The 17,456-nt window shown below is 46.7% G+C and overlaps 1 protein-coding gene across 5 annotated transcripts in view; it reads right to left on the bottom strand.

Moving 5' to 3' along the window:
* Nucleotides 1-769: 769 nt before the first annotated feature.
* Nucleotides 770-17,456, bottom strand: part of LOC119390185 (calcium-transporting ATPase sarcoplasmic/endoplasmic reticulum type) — a 139,802-nt gene continuing 123,115 nt past the window's right edge. For 4 of the 5 annotated variants that reach the window (XM_037657746.2, XM_037657743.2, XM_037657742.2 and 1 more), the window contains exons 16-19: nt 17,213-17,330; nt 12,024-12,141; nt 6,232-6,303; nt 770-3,003 (exon numbers count right to left, since the gene is read on the bottom strand). In XM_037657746.2, the coding sequence (XP_037513674.1) occupies nt 2,972-3,003; nt 6,232-6,303; nt 12,024-12,141; nt 17,213-17,330 (340 nt within the window). In that variant the 3' untranslated portion in view covers nt 770-2,971. The remainder of the gene's footprint in view (nt 3,004-6,231; nt 6,304-12,023; nt 12,142-17,212; nt 17,331-17,456) is intronic. The other variant, XM_049414688.1, reaches the window with a different exon arrangement.

Below are 17,456 nucleotides of genomic sequence, written 5' to 3'. Positions count from 1 at the left end.
GTTTGTTAGTAATGGCACAGTGCTCGAAGCCTGCTCTGCCCTGTGTCAGCCCATTTCCCATGCTCATCCTTATTTCTGATGCATGGACGCGAAAAATACATGGAACCCTAGGCATATACAGCATCGCTGTAAGGCACTGTAGAGTGAGCATGATGTAGCACATAACCTGACGTGGTTCCAGGCAAGTTTGAGTGCCAGTGGCCACGAGAGTTGCTACCGCTTCCTCTACATGGAAGCGGTGGGAATGCTCGTGGGGTATGCAGTGATCATGCATCTCCTCGTGTACTGCGGTAGTGATCAGGGCAAGCACCATTGTTTTTTGTAATATGAACGTCTCCATCCATTGCCCTCTGCTAAGTATTTGCTAAATTTCAGCTGTACAGCTCCATCTGCGTCTATTCTGAACCCTAGAAAGATGCAATGTTCACAAAAACCGATTACGTCGTTGTTTATCTGAAACGTTTTTTTCTTCATCCATTGCTATTACTTTGCAAAGTGGTCCAGATATATCTCACAGAACATGTTAATTTCACCTTCAGTGAGGGCTTAAAGATATCTTTTTTTTTTTTATACTTCCTGCTAGTGAAGCAGTGTCGCACGCACATCGCAAGCTGCTTACTCATTCCCCTTTTTTTTTTATAGCACTTTCAAAGACAGCATGCTCAACTCGTCAATATCTGGATGGCTAAAGGTTCGATGACCCACCCTTGAAAGCGGGTTTCTCCTTGCACACCGTGAGAGATACAGTGAAGCACACACAGACATTCACAGAGGAGTCGTGTTTTATTTTCTCTCTAGTATGGTACACTGTTCGACCTCCGTCCACACCGGTCTGTACAAAACGGTCTCTTTCCCATTCCGATTGAGGAGGAGGGGGATAAGGGGGCGGGGCAAATGTGTAGTGGTGGTGTTGGTGGGGGCGTGTGGTACACAGGGTGGGTATATAGTGGCGGTGGGACGACACACAGCGCTAACATATATCACAAGTGGTCGAGAGACGAGTGAAAAAAAAAAAAGTCCGCGGGAAACGAAGGACGTTGCACATATGGGACGCTACGCGACACTGGCGGCCCGCCGTTTTCTGCGTGTCAGCGAGCGCCATCTGTCGCGTGGCGCCGGCAGTCTCCTCCTTTTTTTCCCTCCTCCTTCGGGGGGGTTCTATTCTTAACCCTAGCGCGAAACAAAGAGCACCGAACAACATTATGCGCGTACACGATGTGCATGTATATAACTGTGCGGCGATTGAAAGATCCACGCGCCCTCCTCCTCACCCGATGCATTGCAGTCGTGCCCTTTTATCGAATACTAGAGTTACCGCCGGTGCTCCCTTTAGGGAGCCGCACGTGGTGCCTCCATCGAACACACGTAGCGAGCGCCATCTACAGCGATTCGCGGGGCGAACCTAGAGTCGTCTGGCGCCGAAGCCTCCGAGACGCACGGCACGGGAAGCCTATCACTGTCGCCTAGCTGTTCTCTCTCGCAGAACTCTTCTCATATTGCGGCGAGCTGACCACGCGAGTCAGGGTGCGTACAATGTGAGCGCAGGGCGGCAATTTCTTTCGCGTGTTTCCTTCTTCCCTAACACCCTCGATCCCCAGACTAGGTCCGGCGTTACAATGCCTTCGCTTAGCGGTACACTTGTTCGGTTATGCACTTCCGATGAAGACTGTTTGTATACTCTTCCTTTTTTTTTTGTTCCTTTCACGCAGAGTAGCACTTCAGCGCACAAATAATACGCCAGATCTATGTCATGTACACACGATCAAGCAGCGAAGAAAAAAGAATAAGACGACGCGACCACGAAAAAGATGCTCAGCTATACAACAGAAGTGAGCAAGAAAGAATAAGAAAAAAAAAAAACAAAATGTGGAGGTCATTTAGAACATCCCTACGTTGAGAAACACACAACGCTTGCAGTAGAATGGTACACGTACCGTATATCTTCACTGAAAATGCCGCTCTCTCGGTATTTAAATTAACATAATAAGTGGCGGGTGCACACACACACACATGGGCGAAAAAAAAACAAAGATACAGGAACTGGGAATGAGATGGTACACGTACGTGATGGCTGCGCGTTCCGAAGACCCGCCTCTTTTTTAAATAAAAATTCCCGGCAGAGCTCGCACGACGCTCAGCCATCTTTCAGGTCAACGCCGTACGCGGCTCTTGGCAGCGCTGTTTACCTTTTTTTTTTCCTCTCTTTTGTTCTCGCTCGCTTTTTTGTTATTCTTGGAATTGGTGGGTGCGGCCAGCGCGCAACTAGCAGACGCCCACGCATAGCAGACGAAAAATAAAAAACCGCCGCCGCGCGCACGGCCGACACCACCGCTGTTTGGCTAGTTTCGTATCTTTCCTAAAGATCGTTACATTATACACAACCGGGAACCAGCAAAAAATAAAGCGGGGTCTCTGAACACGGGGCTCAAGGCCCCTTAAAACTGGAGAAAAACCACACACACGAGAGCAAAAAAAAAAAAAAAAATGAAGTAAGGGTATGTGTGTGCGTTAACGTGTGGGGATGAAAAAACCGTCGCGGGGCGGTTTCGGTTTCCGTTTCTTTTTTTTTTTTCCTCTTCGGATAGGTAAAACGCCCCTCGCAAATGTCACGAACGGTTAAGACGGCTTCGAGAGCATTCGGGAAAGAAAAAATAAAATAAAAAGAAATACGAGAAAATGTGGAGAGAGAGAACGTAAAAGGAAGACGAGAGAGGATAAAGTTTGAATTCACCGCTAACGTGAGAAACATGCACTACTACAAGTTTCTGAGGTCACACAATTCACTAACGAAGGTAGTTGTTCACTTTTTTGTTTGCTTTTTCTTGTCCCCGCACGGCTGGAGTCTTCTCGCAGTCGCCCAAAAACAACAGTTCGTGCAAAAGGTGTAGGGGGCGGGCGGGCGGGCGCGCACCATTTTTTTTTTTTTTCCCCCTTTTCGCTTCGTTGGCTTTGATTTTTCGCCCCAGTCCGCCTAGTTCTTCTTCTTCTGAACTTCGGGGGCGACTGTTGAGGGGGGTAAACAAGGGGGGAGAGAGGGCAAAAAGAGAAGAAGAAACACAAAACTAAAACACCCAAACCAACACAACAGAACACACTACAAACTCAAAACTACTTGAGAGCAGTGAAGTGCATGAGCAACTCAGAGAACAGAAATGAAGGGAAAGAAAAAAAACTGAAGTCAGCAAAAGGAGGAAAAGGCTCAGTGCAGACACAGAAATGAACGAGAAAGAAATAAAAACCCTTTTCCTTTCGGGTAAATGCTACCTTGCCGCGAAACGCGGCACATCATCATTCCTAGTACGTGCACGGACAGGGTATCACTTGAACAAAGCGGCATACAAAAACGTCTGGCAAAGCGGCTGCCACGGGCTGGCAATCCATTGTTTCTTTAGTTTTAGAATGGAATTTCTGTTCGTTTTTCTCTTTTGCCGGCGCCACACTTCAACAATTGACTACAGAAACAAGCGCCAACTTTCAGCAAAAGTTTAATGCGGCCAGGCCATTCGGAATGCAGAGGAATTACAAGCCAATAACTCGGAAACGCCAGCACGTGCGTATACTATCGCCCAATGAATTCGCTGTTATTCAGCTGACATCAGGGTAACAATTTATTTTTTTAGACACCACGACAGCGAGCTCACACATTCAACTAAGCGCCATAGTGTGTGTCGTTCCTTTTGTTCGACAGTCGTTTCGAAAAAAAAAAAAAATCTGCTTTAAAACCAACTGGCTTATCTAATCTAAAACCCAAAGAAACAAAGTCGCTTGCTTGCCTGCCTTACAGCTCGATCAACTCCGGCAACCCAAATGGAGCGTGTTTCCGGCGCATGTATTATTCAGAATGGCGTTGCCGACGGCATCGGAGCGCAGTCGCATCCATCGTGTACGACGACAGGTGAAAGCTGATACTCCCCGTAGCAGTACACGCGCTTCGCATGTACGGTGGCGACAGAGTTCTTTATATAGCGCTGACGTCACCTTACGGCACGCCGTAAAAATCGCTCCGTAATGTCACTGTCGCCAGCTGCGCGCACAAAATGCGACTCATTTATCCTTGCGTACTTATAGCGATACAAGCTACCACAGCGCCTAACAATTGTAAAAGTTTAATATTAAACCCGTAAATCAACTAGCTTATGCATTACTAGAATATTTGAAGATAGCATCAATCAAGACGTGTTTAATTTTTCGCCAGTTCGCATCACTTTGGCCCTGCTCTAATTCGCTCAATTACTCTAATTCGCTACTTTACATCTTTTAGACACACACCCTCATTTTCCTTAACACTCACACATAATGCGTAGCATAGTAGTAAAACGTTTTAAAAAGTTCAAAACGCGACTATACCGTTCGGAGTGAAGTGCTCCCGTAGATTTATGCGGCGCGTGAAGGGATCACACGTTCGCAACACGAAAGTCGGCTGCTCAACGCGCGCATCTTAACGCGTGTACGAAAGTTCGAAACGAATGTGTTCCCGTCTCAAATGTGAATTGCGGATACGCGAGACAGTTACGCAGACAGCGTGGGCGTACGGCACATATGGAGCTACAATAAATAGTTACCGTGTGTAGCGAAACTCAAAAATCCGCGATTTCAGACAGCTGCAAGTCACGCGCAGTCCAGGCAACCCTGACGCGAAACTTCATCCACAACGCGGCAGCACCTAACCTTCTAGAACACTGTAGCCACAGTAGCGGCGTTTAGAGGACACCTTCTAGATGCGTACGCTGTCGTGCGCTGGGTCGTCGTAAAATCGCGAGTCTCCGCTGTTTGCTTGTCGCACAGAGATAAAGAAGCCACGTACCTTGGCTATCGCGGTTCAAAGTCGACTAATTTGCACTTCGTTGCAACGCTGCGTGGCGCACCGCGCTTAACACGATCGCCATCGACACTAGCAGCGCTCGCCGCGCGCGATCGCTCATGCGGGCGCCTTCACGATTGCGTAACTTGTTTATTTTGCAGGTGTGCAACTAACTGTAGGCGGCAATACCGCGCGTCTTACCTTTAGCAGCAGCAACAACACGGTCTTCGAAACCCGCATGACCGTTTGTCGGCTAGAAAGGTCGTTCAGAAGAACCCGAATATAACGCACTCGGATAAATCGAATTATACTATACATCGAACACGCGGAATTTACCGCTACTCGCGTAACGATTGCCTCGCAACGAATTGTACATTAAACGTGTCGAACTTAGGCGATTGCGTGCAGCGTTCAGGGTGGTTACCTCTGTTTTGAATCAATTTTCAAGAGGTCCACATCTCGCACATTGCAATCACTGCTCTTTGTGCCTCCAAGAAACAGTTCAAGGCAGTCACAAAAATTATGCCCCACTAAGCGAAGTTTTGTTCCTTAAAGATTTCATACTTTCTTCTGTTCAGATTGAATGCATCCACAAAAGTTCGCTAAGGTTCAGTATAGACGAGTTTAGGTGTAGCATAAAAGTCCGTTATAATCGGTTCAACTGAACAACCAAACCACAAGGCATGTTAACTTCGGTTAAGTTGCGCCTCAGTTGCAGCCCACCCGTTATGCAATGGAACCCTTGACGGCATTTACATATGCAGTTACCATGGTTAACATGTGTGCTTAGATTTTAGAACATTATACAGCTGCATCAAGCTGTAAGGGTTCCCGCTTAACCATGGTTAACATGTCTGTGTAACTAACGTGCACTGACGGCTTCTACAATATGGACAGTTTGCTCAGCCTGCTTAGAGGCTCCTTCACTCCTTACTTTCACAGAAACTTGTTTTCCACTTGAAGGCCAGCATACAACACTACTGAGTGGGCAACTTCAACGTTTGGCAGCCATTACAACTCTGCTACTAGCTCAAGACATTGGTCAGGATTATGCAAGCATGTGGAAGGCACCAAATCCTTTACTGAAGCAACAGCTTGACCGTACCACCACTGTGGCTCTGCACACCCACAAAAACCTGGAGGTCTAATGATGTACTCTGACATTGCATAGTAAGGCTAGGTTAACAGGTCCCTAGTAATAGCAAATTTTTAGAATTTGTTGCTATCACCTTGATGGGCAGCCCACGCCAACTAGGTGTATGTGGCCTTTTGTGAAAAGCAGCAGGGAGAGAGAAAGAAATAATATACAAGTGCAGAAACAAGTCTGGAAACAAAGGGACACATTGGCAAGTGTCGAGAGGGAAGTATAGAGGAAGTGTAGGGTGCCAGAAGACTTAGAAGGACAGACTGGGATAAACTCTGGGCTGTACCTGGACCAGTCATGCATTTCTTCCTCGGAGGAGGCATAGCGGGACGTGTGCGATACGCACTCTGATCCGATGCTGTTAGAACAAACGGGCAAAAAAAAACCAAAACCACCCAGGTGATTCACGAGCAGCAGCTGTCAAGGCACCCCACCCACAAGGCTCCGGCGACCACCTCTTCTCGACCAACCTTGCTGATGAGGGAAGGCCACCATTGTGACACAAGCATGCACTCCGCAACAGAAAGCTTATGCATCTCACTATCTAGCAGAATCAGAATAAAACGCCAATTACTACACCTAAAGGATATGTTTCTCAAAAAAAGTACACATGAGATAAGAGCGCAGAGCTAGCAGTAGTCGCCATGAAACATTGCAAGACAGCGCTCCACCGACACTAAAAACCATTAGGCTTGATTTACGCAGCCGTCAAATTTTCCTAATGTCATCACCACAGCACCAGCGTCCATGAGAAAGCATTTTGTTACATACACGGGCATTAAATTCAGTAAAATGTGAGGACTGCTCATGCGCTCCAACGCAAGTTTGAACAGTCTGAAGGACAAGCTCATAGCAAATTCGAGGTCAGAGGCATCCGTTTGTTCAAATTTTGCCTAAACAGTACTTTGAGCTACAATTACGTGCCACTTCAATTCTCCTTTCACTAGATGCATAAGATTTGGCAGAAACAGAGTTCTGTGGGCTTTTAGTAAACACGCCACAGTTTAAGTCACTGCAACCCCTACAGCTTTCACGGCACCGGCGTTTGGTCGAAAAGAGGCTGCTGCCACACGTCACACGAAAAGCATTTCTAAATTCGAGCCCATGCGAGTTCTCCAAATGCACATGCACCAGCAAACACCACGTTAGTACTTCCCACACAATGCAAGCAAACTCAATAATCAAATGGATACTGCACACTAGATGGACAAAAAACACCGCATCACATCAGGCAACAGTGCTAAAATCTTTGTACACTACACGCAAGCCGCAACCTAGCCAACATACCTATGCAAGTTCTTGGAACACAGAAGCCACAACGCAGTATAAAAACTTGTCTTCCTTTAAAAATGGTGCATTATGTTGCAGAGCAAGACACTCGGTACTTTGTGCAATGTGTTGCTTGCAGCAAACGTCCTTCAGCTTTGCACGCACAAGTTGTGCCCCAGTGCCTCATGATGGCAAATGAAGCCAAATTCAGTTTCATGCAAAGCACTGCCTGCTTTTCCCTTCAAGATCCAAGCACCTTATTTTTTTCTAAGTTGCTCCTTAATTAGCATGCACTTTTTAGCATGCCAAGAACCGTTTTCCTTTTTTTTTTCTCCATAACACGGAATTCTGCCACACGTTATCTAAGAATGCCACAACCTCTGATCAGCAGCCACTTGAGAAAAGTACTGCAACCTGAACTAATATTCACCAAAACTTTACTAACACTGGTGAAGAAAGCACACCTAGACAAAGCTAGCTGCAAGCATATGGCTTTGTTGTCATGACTACCATGTTCCATGAACTTCAGGAAGAACTTGCACCACAGAATGAAACGAACAAACAAACGACACTCAAGCATCCAGTCATTACAGTTCAAAAACTCCTAAATCAACTCCTCCTAAATCAGTAAGTGCAAGGAGCATGCATTTTGAAATCACCCTGCTTGCCATTTGCCACAGCACTCACCTTTGTCAGCACTTATATGTGGAAGCATATCGCCACTTCTCATGTTGCTCATTTTAACGTAACCAATCTAAGCTAACCATCACCGTATACAGTGACAATAGAACCTGGCTGACATGTTGAATGTTGACCAACTAGTTTCACTAAACGCTAATTTAGGTTAAGTTACTAGCGTAACTGTGCACAGCTGAATCCCACATCAAAACATAACACAGCAAAGATATTAAGTTACCTATGAGCTCTAGACATTAGGCTAATTATGTAATCTTACACAATGAAAAAGCTACCAGAGACTGCATCACAGACGAATCGCATAAGAATGCATCCTCCCCACCATCCTTTAGTCCAATAAAGTTAGTCTATCTAGATGTAGTCAATACTACTTTCTGTAGACCGTGTCTGTTATCAAATTCCTTTTCTGTATCATTTTTTTATTTAAACAGTTCAGATATGAATGCTATGATACTTTTCTTTCTAGCTGCCTGAATTTTAATGAAGTGGGATTTAGCTGTAACACTCCTAGGCTTGCATGTTTTGTCCTCATCATGTAGTAAAGAAAAGCCTTAGGACACATTTCTGCGTGTTATATTAAGAAATGAGCTGCCCTTTAACTACAGACATTATCTCGGGTAACAGTGGGAAGTCCACAAAATTACGCATGCCCACTTCAATCAAACAGTAGTAACGTGGTCTTAGGCACTATGGCTAAGTTACAACGCTACATTCACATCACACAAAACTGGCATGCACACACACACAGGCCCACACATACCAAAAAAAAAAGAGTAAATAAAAAGGAGCACCAGAAATGAGGCAGAAAAAAAAAGAGACCCCAAAAGCAAGGCGCGAGGGCGGCAAAGTCCGGAAGACAACATGCCACAGGAGCATGCAGTCGACAACAGTGCCGAGAAGAACCATTTCCCCTGACAACTGACAAAAAAGACCATGGCACACACGCACTTCGTTAAAAGGCACAAAAAAACGACGTCGACCGTACACCTGTCTGCACAGACACCTCTGCTTGCGTGAGGCTAGCCAAACTGCGTGAGGACCAAGTTTGCCCACACCGTTTTTCACACCAAGCTTCCCACAGAAGAACTCAACAAAGACAACAACAAGGAGGTCAAGAAAAGTACTTTTTTTTTCTTCTTCATCTTGGTTTTATTGATGACACTTGTCTCCGCTTTTCAAGCCCCCTGCTCACTTTTTTCCCCATTCGGTAGTGTCATTAAAAAAAAAAAGAGAAAGAAAGCACTCCACACAGTGTCTCTACATCTGCAGCACTTTCACAAAAAACAAAGATATAGATAAAAAAAAATCCGACAAACAACGATGTTGACGAAACAAGAGTCGGCGCAGCCGCTACACGATGCCACAAAGCGAGGACGAGAGACGAACGAAAAAAGAAGGGCTGACTGCTTCCTGACAATGCGGCACACACAACAAACACTTCTGTACACAAAAGCTGCCACCACTTCCCGTCCTTTCCACCACGACAGCAGCAGCAGCACCAGCGATTAACAATGCGAAAAAGCCAACGCGCGGTCTCGAAATCCATCAAACTCAACAAAAAACGCAGCCGACCGCGGCACGGAAACTGCCAGCCTCACCGCAAAGCAATTAAACGGCGATGCCAACAAGACCAGATCACTCTACAACCTGACGCGCGGCCTAAGGTCTTCCTCCTACCTTCGTCGCGCAATTAGTCAGAGAAAAAAAAAGGAAATAATGGGAGAAACGGGAACAAAATACGAATGGGCCGAGGATCGAACCACACGAATCTTGCAGTAAGACGTACAAGCTAGGATACGCAGGTTAGCGTAAAGAGAGACAGAGAGATAGAGATGGCTGTGACAGTGTACGTACTGGCCTTCGAAACGAGCAACGACCAGTTTCTGTCGGCTATTTACAAGGCAAGCCAGACAACAAGGGACAAATCCGTAGCCCATGTTGCGACCTCGAAGGCAACCCCACCTGACCGCTGAAGCTAAAAAGAAACGAAGCTCCCGCGCTGCCTAGATAGCATTTTAAGACTCACTTTAAGGCTAGCCACTAGGACACCGATAGAATGCGCTGGAGTGACAGAGATACGAAGAGACAACTGAAAGACCGCATGCCACAACAGCGGCAGCGTCGCTCCCCTCCTCCTCCTCGATGGAAAACTTCTTTGCGTCGCACAAACACCCTGCCAACTTGTGCTACGAACAAGACCAGTCACACCAGTAGCGAGGCCCCTCGTCATCCAGCCGATTCCAAGTGGCAGCTGCACGGCCATCGACAACACCAGTCATTTCGGAGCACAAGTCTACCCACACAACGAGCACATTGCGTCTTAATTGCACTGACACGAGGCAAATGCCTTTTAGGGTCTCGCCGATTCTTGAACTTTACGGGACAGGGCTCAAAAAAAGAGAAGTACGGAGATGCCCCTTCTGCAGAAACGTTAAGTTGACAGTGCAGCTGCCACCAGAAAGGTGGGATCACAGCGCACGAGGGGCACTTGCTACGACATTCGGTAGTAGGGGAGGGGGGGCATTCAAAACTGTCAACTAGGAGAAAAAAAAAAAAAAACTAGCACGAGGGAGAGAGAGGAGGCGAGAAAGGTCAGTTCAGTGTTGGTAGTCTGGCCGAGGAGCAGCAACAGCAGCAGCAGTCCCAAACGCATCACAGGGAGAGCAAGGAGAAGTCAAGGTATTCAATGAAGTTGATGAGGGGTGGCAGAGCAAGAGGAGATGAAGTAAACAGAACCACAACAATCCAGCTGGAGGCGTTCCGAGGAAAAAAAAAAGGAGGGAAAGGGTGGTGGCATAGATGGGAGGGCAGTTAAGGGGGCAGACTGGTCTTTGCGACCAAAAAGTGGCAAAAAATCAATTTCTTAAAAATGACACGTTTAGTTTATGCAGGCATTTTTCTATCTGTCTGAAAATTCTCACTCTCCAGGAAGCCGTAATTTTTTTTGTAATGCCATTCTGACTGCTCAGATTCTTGGTGCTGCCAAAATGCAGCAGCTGCAAAAAAATGGGGAGCCTACTTAAAGGCATCTTTATAATTTGCCAGCACCTGTATCTAAAGCTCTGCTACCAAGCTATGAGCACCTTGTCAAAAAGAGAGCTTCTAGAAATGTGCCAACAGCATAAATGAAATCCTTTGTTCACTCATTGGCATATAAAGAACAGCATGCTTTGCTATTTATGTTTGAAACTTCAAATGCCGAGGCAGTAACAAAGTTCAAGTGTGGCAATTTGAGAACCTCATTAGGTCTCCTGGGGGGACTCAATCTGAAATCCAGCCTCCTAAGCACAAAACTGGCACCAAATAAGGGCCACTACAATGCTAAGCAGCAGTCACATATTTCTGGTGTCTATTGGTGTCCACACTGCAAAATATGAACATACTGATTGTTGTGTTTTAAATAAACTGTGTGTTATTCGTTTTTTTCAATTTTTCTCAAAATGTAAATTATGACTCTGTTCAATCTTGAGGCCTCGATATCTTGGTTGCTAGGGCAGGTAGAACAGTAATTCTTTTTGCAATGAAAACCTGTACGTGTATAAAATCCAAGTATGGAAGCATAAATTAGAGCACAAGCCTTTTTAATTAATTACCGATCAAAATTGTAACAGGATGCCCCTTGCTTTTCAGAATGGAAAGTTCATTCTGCTGTAAAATAACTAAGGAAGGCAATAAAAAGAAACTTCTTGCATACTTTCAATCTTTAGTCATTAGTCTATGCTGCGATATCTTAAATGTCACTTTTAATTAAGTACTTGTTTGTCTATTGAGGCCTTAAACAATAGGGTGTGAATTTAGGTTATCTCAGGAACAAGCTGGGCTACAGGAAAAAGTTCATTGCATATTTGAAATCAGCAGAAAACACTTCACAAGCCTGTGCAGTTTCATCAAGATCACTGAAGAAATAAATAAAAAAAACTGTCTAAGATCAGTCTGTCCCCTTAAGGAGAGAGGGAGAGAGAGAGAGAGAGAAAAGGCCAGGCCCTTTCCTCCTCGCTCCAGTCCGTGATGAGGAGGAGTTTGTTTTTGCTCAGATTGGGCAGTAGAGGACAATGGCCAGGAATCCCACCCAGGTGCCCATCAGGATGGAGAGTTCAAAGTAATACTGTGTACCATCGATGAACTTGCGGGCGATGAACTTCATCGTCTCGTCGAGGATGATGACCGGAATGGACATCTTGAGGACAGCAAACCACTCGGCCACAGACAGCGGGCACACCGAAAACACCGTCTGCACAGCCGGAGGAAAAGAAAAAGGTCAGTAAATGGCTGCAGATGCAGTTTAGAGCAAAACTGTTACAGCTTGTGTAGTGACGAATAAACATCAAAGAGAATGTGTGCACAAACTCCAACTAATTTTACAATAGACTCTCGTTAAATGAAAACCTTCAGGACCAGAAATGTGTTCTGCTGAACAGGAGTGCCTTTACTGAGCTGAAGGGAGGTGCAGAATTCAAGTACAATCTAATCATATTAGAGGTGGTTCCAATTAAAGGGGTCATGAAGCACTAATTGGGCTTGTTGAAAAAACACAACCTGCGGAAAGCTGACACGGCCATGAACTGCTCTGCAAAATATTACAGTCGTGCGCGCCGCGTAAAGGCCACAAGCGGAGCACGAAGTTGCCGTTTCCTCAGGCGCCCTCTTTTCAAACAGAGGCCGGTTCTCACTCTCGTCGGTGGCGGGGCATCTGCACGTTGACGTCGCGGAGGCATAGCATGCTTATTGGCTGATAGCCGGATGAGATGCGCTTCTTGCCACGGGGTGCCGCCACTTGCCCGCGCCGCACTCCTCAGTCTGCTAACTTTACACGGTAGCCGCACTCGCGCGTGCGAATCACAGCGGGAGAGCGATCGCGTTTCATGACGCGCGCTGACGCAACTTCTTACCCCCGTGCCATCCCTCCCTGTCAAGATTCCAGTGCGCTCATCGGCACGAGAAAAGAGAGAAAGCGCTGAGAGCGTGCGCCAAACCCCTGTAACTCCGCTGATTCTTGACGGATTCGAGAAATTTTTGCGGCAATCGATTCGGGAGGCAGTAAACTCCGATACTGAGGTCATTAGATCATTACTTAGAAAAGTGGTTCATGACCCCTTTAAGAAACAATTTTGTTTAAGAGATTTCTGTTTACCGAGAGTCTACTGTACTTGTACTGCAACAAGTTATGTTTCATCAAAGCCAGTCACTACCAGCCATGTGGAATGCAACATCTGAGATATACAGTCAACTGCCGATTTTTCAGACGCCCGATTTTCCGGACATGCTGGAAAATTCGGACACTTTCGCGGCACCGTCATGAGCCCCATAGACTTCAATGTATTAGAACGTCCAAAATTTCGGACGCCGAAGCTATTCCGCGTCCGATTTTTCGGACTTTCTGCCCTAATTGCCTGTCCGAAAGGCATTATTTGAAGCCCCCACCTCTGCCGCTTCTATCATCTCTTAGGTTCGAACCAGCGGTTTCGCGAGTCGATCTGTTTGCGACAGTAGCAGAGTCCGAAAGTCAGCTTTGCCGCAATGCCAAAGTGTTATGGGGTGAAGCAGACCAGAAATTCAAAGGGGTCGCTATCACGGCGTCGTGCGGCGATGTCTTTACAGATAAGCAGCGGAAATGCACAGAGGCGTGATGGCGGAAGGTGGCAAACGTGCCAGTACTGCCTAATCGCTGACAACCCTTACGATAAGCAGCTTCAGTTAACTGCTCGGTAGTGCACGTGGCCTAGCGCAGTTGCATGCGTACTGCACGCATTTAAGGGGGGAGGCTACCTTGGAAGGGCAACTTTTTTGTTTGTTGAGATATCCTATTGAAATTTTCAGGGTAGGCTAATAGCAAAGCTATTTGAATAACCCCAAAATTTCATGCATTTATGCTCACTGGTTCCCAAGTTACAGCCATTTATCAGGATAGTCCACATGGGTTTCTTAGTCAGGCTCTGGTGAATTTGGTAAATGTGCTAGCACCGTGAAATTCACTATGATGATTCCTGGATGAGTGCTCTACACTAAGACAAAGCTCGTTTTTAAAATTTCCTTGCTGAAAATTTTTAGCAGGGCACTGGATTTAGTGTTTGCCATTTGGCTTTTATCAATGAAATTTTAATTAATTATCACAAATTACAGACACAATAAATTTAAAAAGCGGCTTTGTCTTTGTTTGGGCAATTTATTCAGGTGCATAATAAAAAAAACCAGTCGGAAATCGGATGAATGGTTCCAGAAATATGTCTCGACTAAGCAGTATCACCAGCCAAAAAAGTCATTTCGAGATATTGGGCTTCAAAGTTTCGATCACATATCTTGGTCTGAAATGACCCTGTAGATTAAAGAAAATGCGTTTTTATTGATTTCTGTTCTTTGCCACCTTTACTGGCTTTTTTCTATTTTTCATACGAGTCGGGGTTGCGATCGCCGAGGTTGATTCGAGACGCCAAGCTCATTTCAACTATGCATTCACGTGCCGCTGGCGCACACTGGAGATACGAGGGCTGACACCGTCGATGCAATCGTCTTTACCGATACAGAGGTTGCTTCGCTGTGAAAAGGGCCGTCATAATCGTTGGAGGTGCGCTTGACCACGGTAACACAATTTATATAACGATTCAGCGCACCAATCCACCGAACGCGTGTACCGTGACCAGCGGCGTGTCCGATAACACAACGATCACAGGCACATGGCACTTCTTAGTCGGCGGGCAGGATGCGATATCGTAAACACGGTGTAGAGTTCAGAAAGTGCCGCGAGCGATAACGGAATGCGAAGCTGCGATAACGAAGGCTGGCTGCACGACGGTGACGACGGCAGCAAAGAACGAAGCAAGCGCTAGCGCCGCTAGCACTAGTCGCAACCGACGACGCACAGAGCAAGCCGCGGAGAAGGCCATCGCGTCATCGCGCGCGGCAGCCAATAGCAGCCGCGCGTTCCCCCACTCTCTCGAGGAGCGCGCGCTTAGTCCAATGGTAGCTGCGCGTCGAGACGCGGGAAACTCAAACCCCTGCGAGCCCCCCCCAATCATAAGCGAATCATGCTTCGGCCGTGCCACCACCCCTACCGCCGCGGGCGGTAAAGAAATGCGCGGGAATACACGAACAAAACAAAACCAAGATGGCGCCGATCGGTTGAACGGCGCGGGAACGGTGCTCACTCGAAGTTGGGCTTGTTTCGGCGCTTGTTTGGCCGGCGCAGCAGCTGCCGCTGCTCGTTATTACGCGATTTGACGTACTTTTAAGATGTCTTAGGCGTTCACAATTACAGGAAAGGTCGTTTGTAATACGTACACCCCAAATATACGGTTTTTCAAGAACAGAGTTTTTCGCGATTTTTCGATTTTCAAAGGGCGCGTCCCCCCTTAATAGGCGAGAACCCAAATGCGCCGCGCCGCCATTCCTGCTGCCTCTTTGTGCGAGACCGCTAAGTGCGCCGCACAGACGCGTTGCCTTTGCGGACGAAACCAGCTCGCCATTGCCGCGCCCGTGTGCGGTCAGGAACTAAGTGCGCATCACAAACCCTTTCATGATAAATGCGTGCGTATGATACAGCAACAGTAAAGTGACGGCGTCAGCTTAGCTGGCGATGTGCTGCACACAACTAGAAATGATTGGCTTGACATTGCAGCAAATGCTTCGTATCAGCGGCGATTCGGCGATTTGTGTGCGCATTTTTACATTCACGCACGCATCGGGTAAAGCCGGACGAGTCGTCCGCGCTTCCGCCACGTCTTTGTGTTCCGCGTCATCGTTTACAAACGCTTCATGCGAGATAGCCGTAATCTATTCCGCGCGTTGCTGTTATCAGCGGCGCTCATCACGAGATGCAAAAGTGGCGGTTGGCACGTACGTAGTTAAGCGGGGTTCGCGGCAGGTACCGAATGTATTTGCGAGAGCCTGGGCGCGCACCAAAGTGCCTGATAATCGTACTGGGAGGCATCAAAGCTATTTCGGACGTGGCTGTGGCGATTTGACCACTTGAGCAGAATAAAAAAGCACGAATTTGTTTTTTCGGACGATTTCGCGGTCCCTAGGGAGTCCGAAAAATCGGCAGTTGACTGTAGTGACGATGTCAGTCATTTACTGGCACATTTGGAAAAGAAAACTGTCGCAGGGCGGTGATCAGATTACATGGCGATGTAGCAATGTGCTTTATATTTATTTGGTCATACCAAAATGAAAAGCTTTGCTTACAGCACAGCGCAACTGCTAAAAGGGGTCTGAACATGAACCTCTCTACTCTTCGCCTTTGCTGCCAACAATCCTTTAGCGATTGCTAAAACACTGATCTTTCATTAAAAAAGCCTAAGGAAGTGTACAGCTCTGCTCTAACATAATAAGCAAATGCGGGCAGTGCTTGTACGTGTAACTTCTGCACACAGCCAGACATGAGCTGTATTGGTACGGCAGAATCTCGGAGATACGAATCTCAAGGGGGAGCAAGAGTAGTCACATCACCTGAAATTTCATATAAAAAAACTAGCAAAACCTGTATGCAATCCTCAATATATGTGTGAAAAGCATTTATGTCCGTCGAAAGAACTTGTGCATGTCCTTCTGGGACACACGCGAACAGACCAATAAGGGACAGCGCAGCTGGCTGCTGCAAATGTGCACATCAAACCTTCACTTGAGGCCAACCAATGACTAAGTGATGAAGTCCACTCCACCACAGTCATAAGCGAATGCCACGCCAAAACACTTCGTGCCTTTTTACGGCTTTATTGCCTTTAATCTACCGCTGCATTAGCCGTGTACCTTTGGAGCTGCGTGGTCGCTATAAATGATCGCTGATAGTAACCGCGATTTCGTCCGCAGCAGATGTGGCAAATGATAACCACGATGCTGAGTGTGTGTGTGCTGGCCACGCGTGTACTTCCGAGGCTTCCGAAGCACGTTGCTCTTGGCTGTCGCTCAACGGTTTCGGTACCAGAGTTCTTATCATTTATCGCGAAGCGGAAAAGTGTTCGGAACAGCCGAATTCTGGCTTATTGGACACAATGGAATTCGGGTGGGAATATTACTAATCAGTATCAGCCAGTTTCGTATCAATGCTGATTTATATTTTAGTTAACTGTGCACTGCGATTCCATAGCCGGCTTGAGTATATCGAAATTTTTTTTTTTTTTTTCAGATCTCCCATGACAGGAGGGCTAGGCTAACGAATGTGTAGGCCTACCATAAAAGTTGCGATTTGCATTTAGAATATGGCTGCGCAATAAAAGGCCACACATATAATCGAATGGCATTAGTCCCCGGTAAAACGATCAACAACAAACTCCGGCACGCAGCAACGTAAAAGAGGGTGCACGACTCACGTTGAGGATGTCGCAGTACAGCACAACGAAGTGAAGTGTCATGGAAAGAGTCATGGCTGCCACCAGCCAGAAGTTGGTCCAGGGAGGCATCACCAGGAGAGACTGGTTCTCGGACAAGCTGCACAGCAGGTGGCGTCACCAGTAAGTGGGCAGCCAATAAAGGGCAAACACAACTCGCCACATTCCCAGCAAAACACTAAATAAAAGAATAATATCTAGGGTTTTACGTCCCAAAACAAAGATA

The sequence above is a fragment of the Rhipicephalus sanguineus genome, chromosome 4, assembly GCF_013339695.2.
Source record: "Rhipicephalus sanguineus isolate Rsan-2018 chromosome 4, BIME_Rsan_1.4, whole genome shotgun sequence".
Lineage (NCBI taxonomy): Eukaryota > Metazoa > Arthropoda > Arachnida > Ixodida > Ixodidae > Rhipicephalus > Rhipicephalus sanguineus.
Note: the sequence above shows the minus strand (reverse complement) of the source record. Positions and strands in the feature narration are given on the sequence as shown.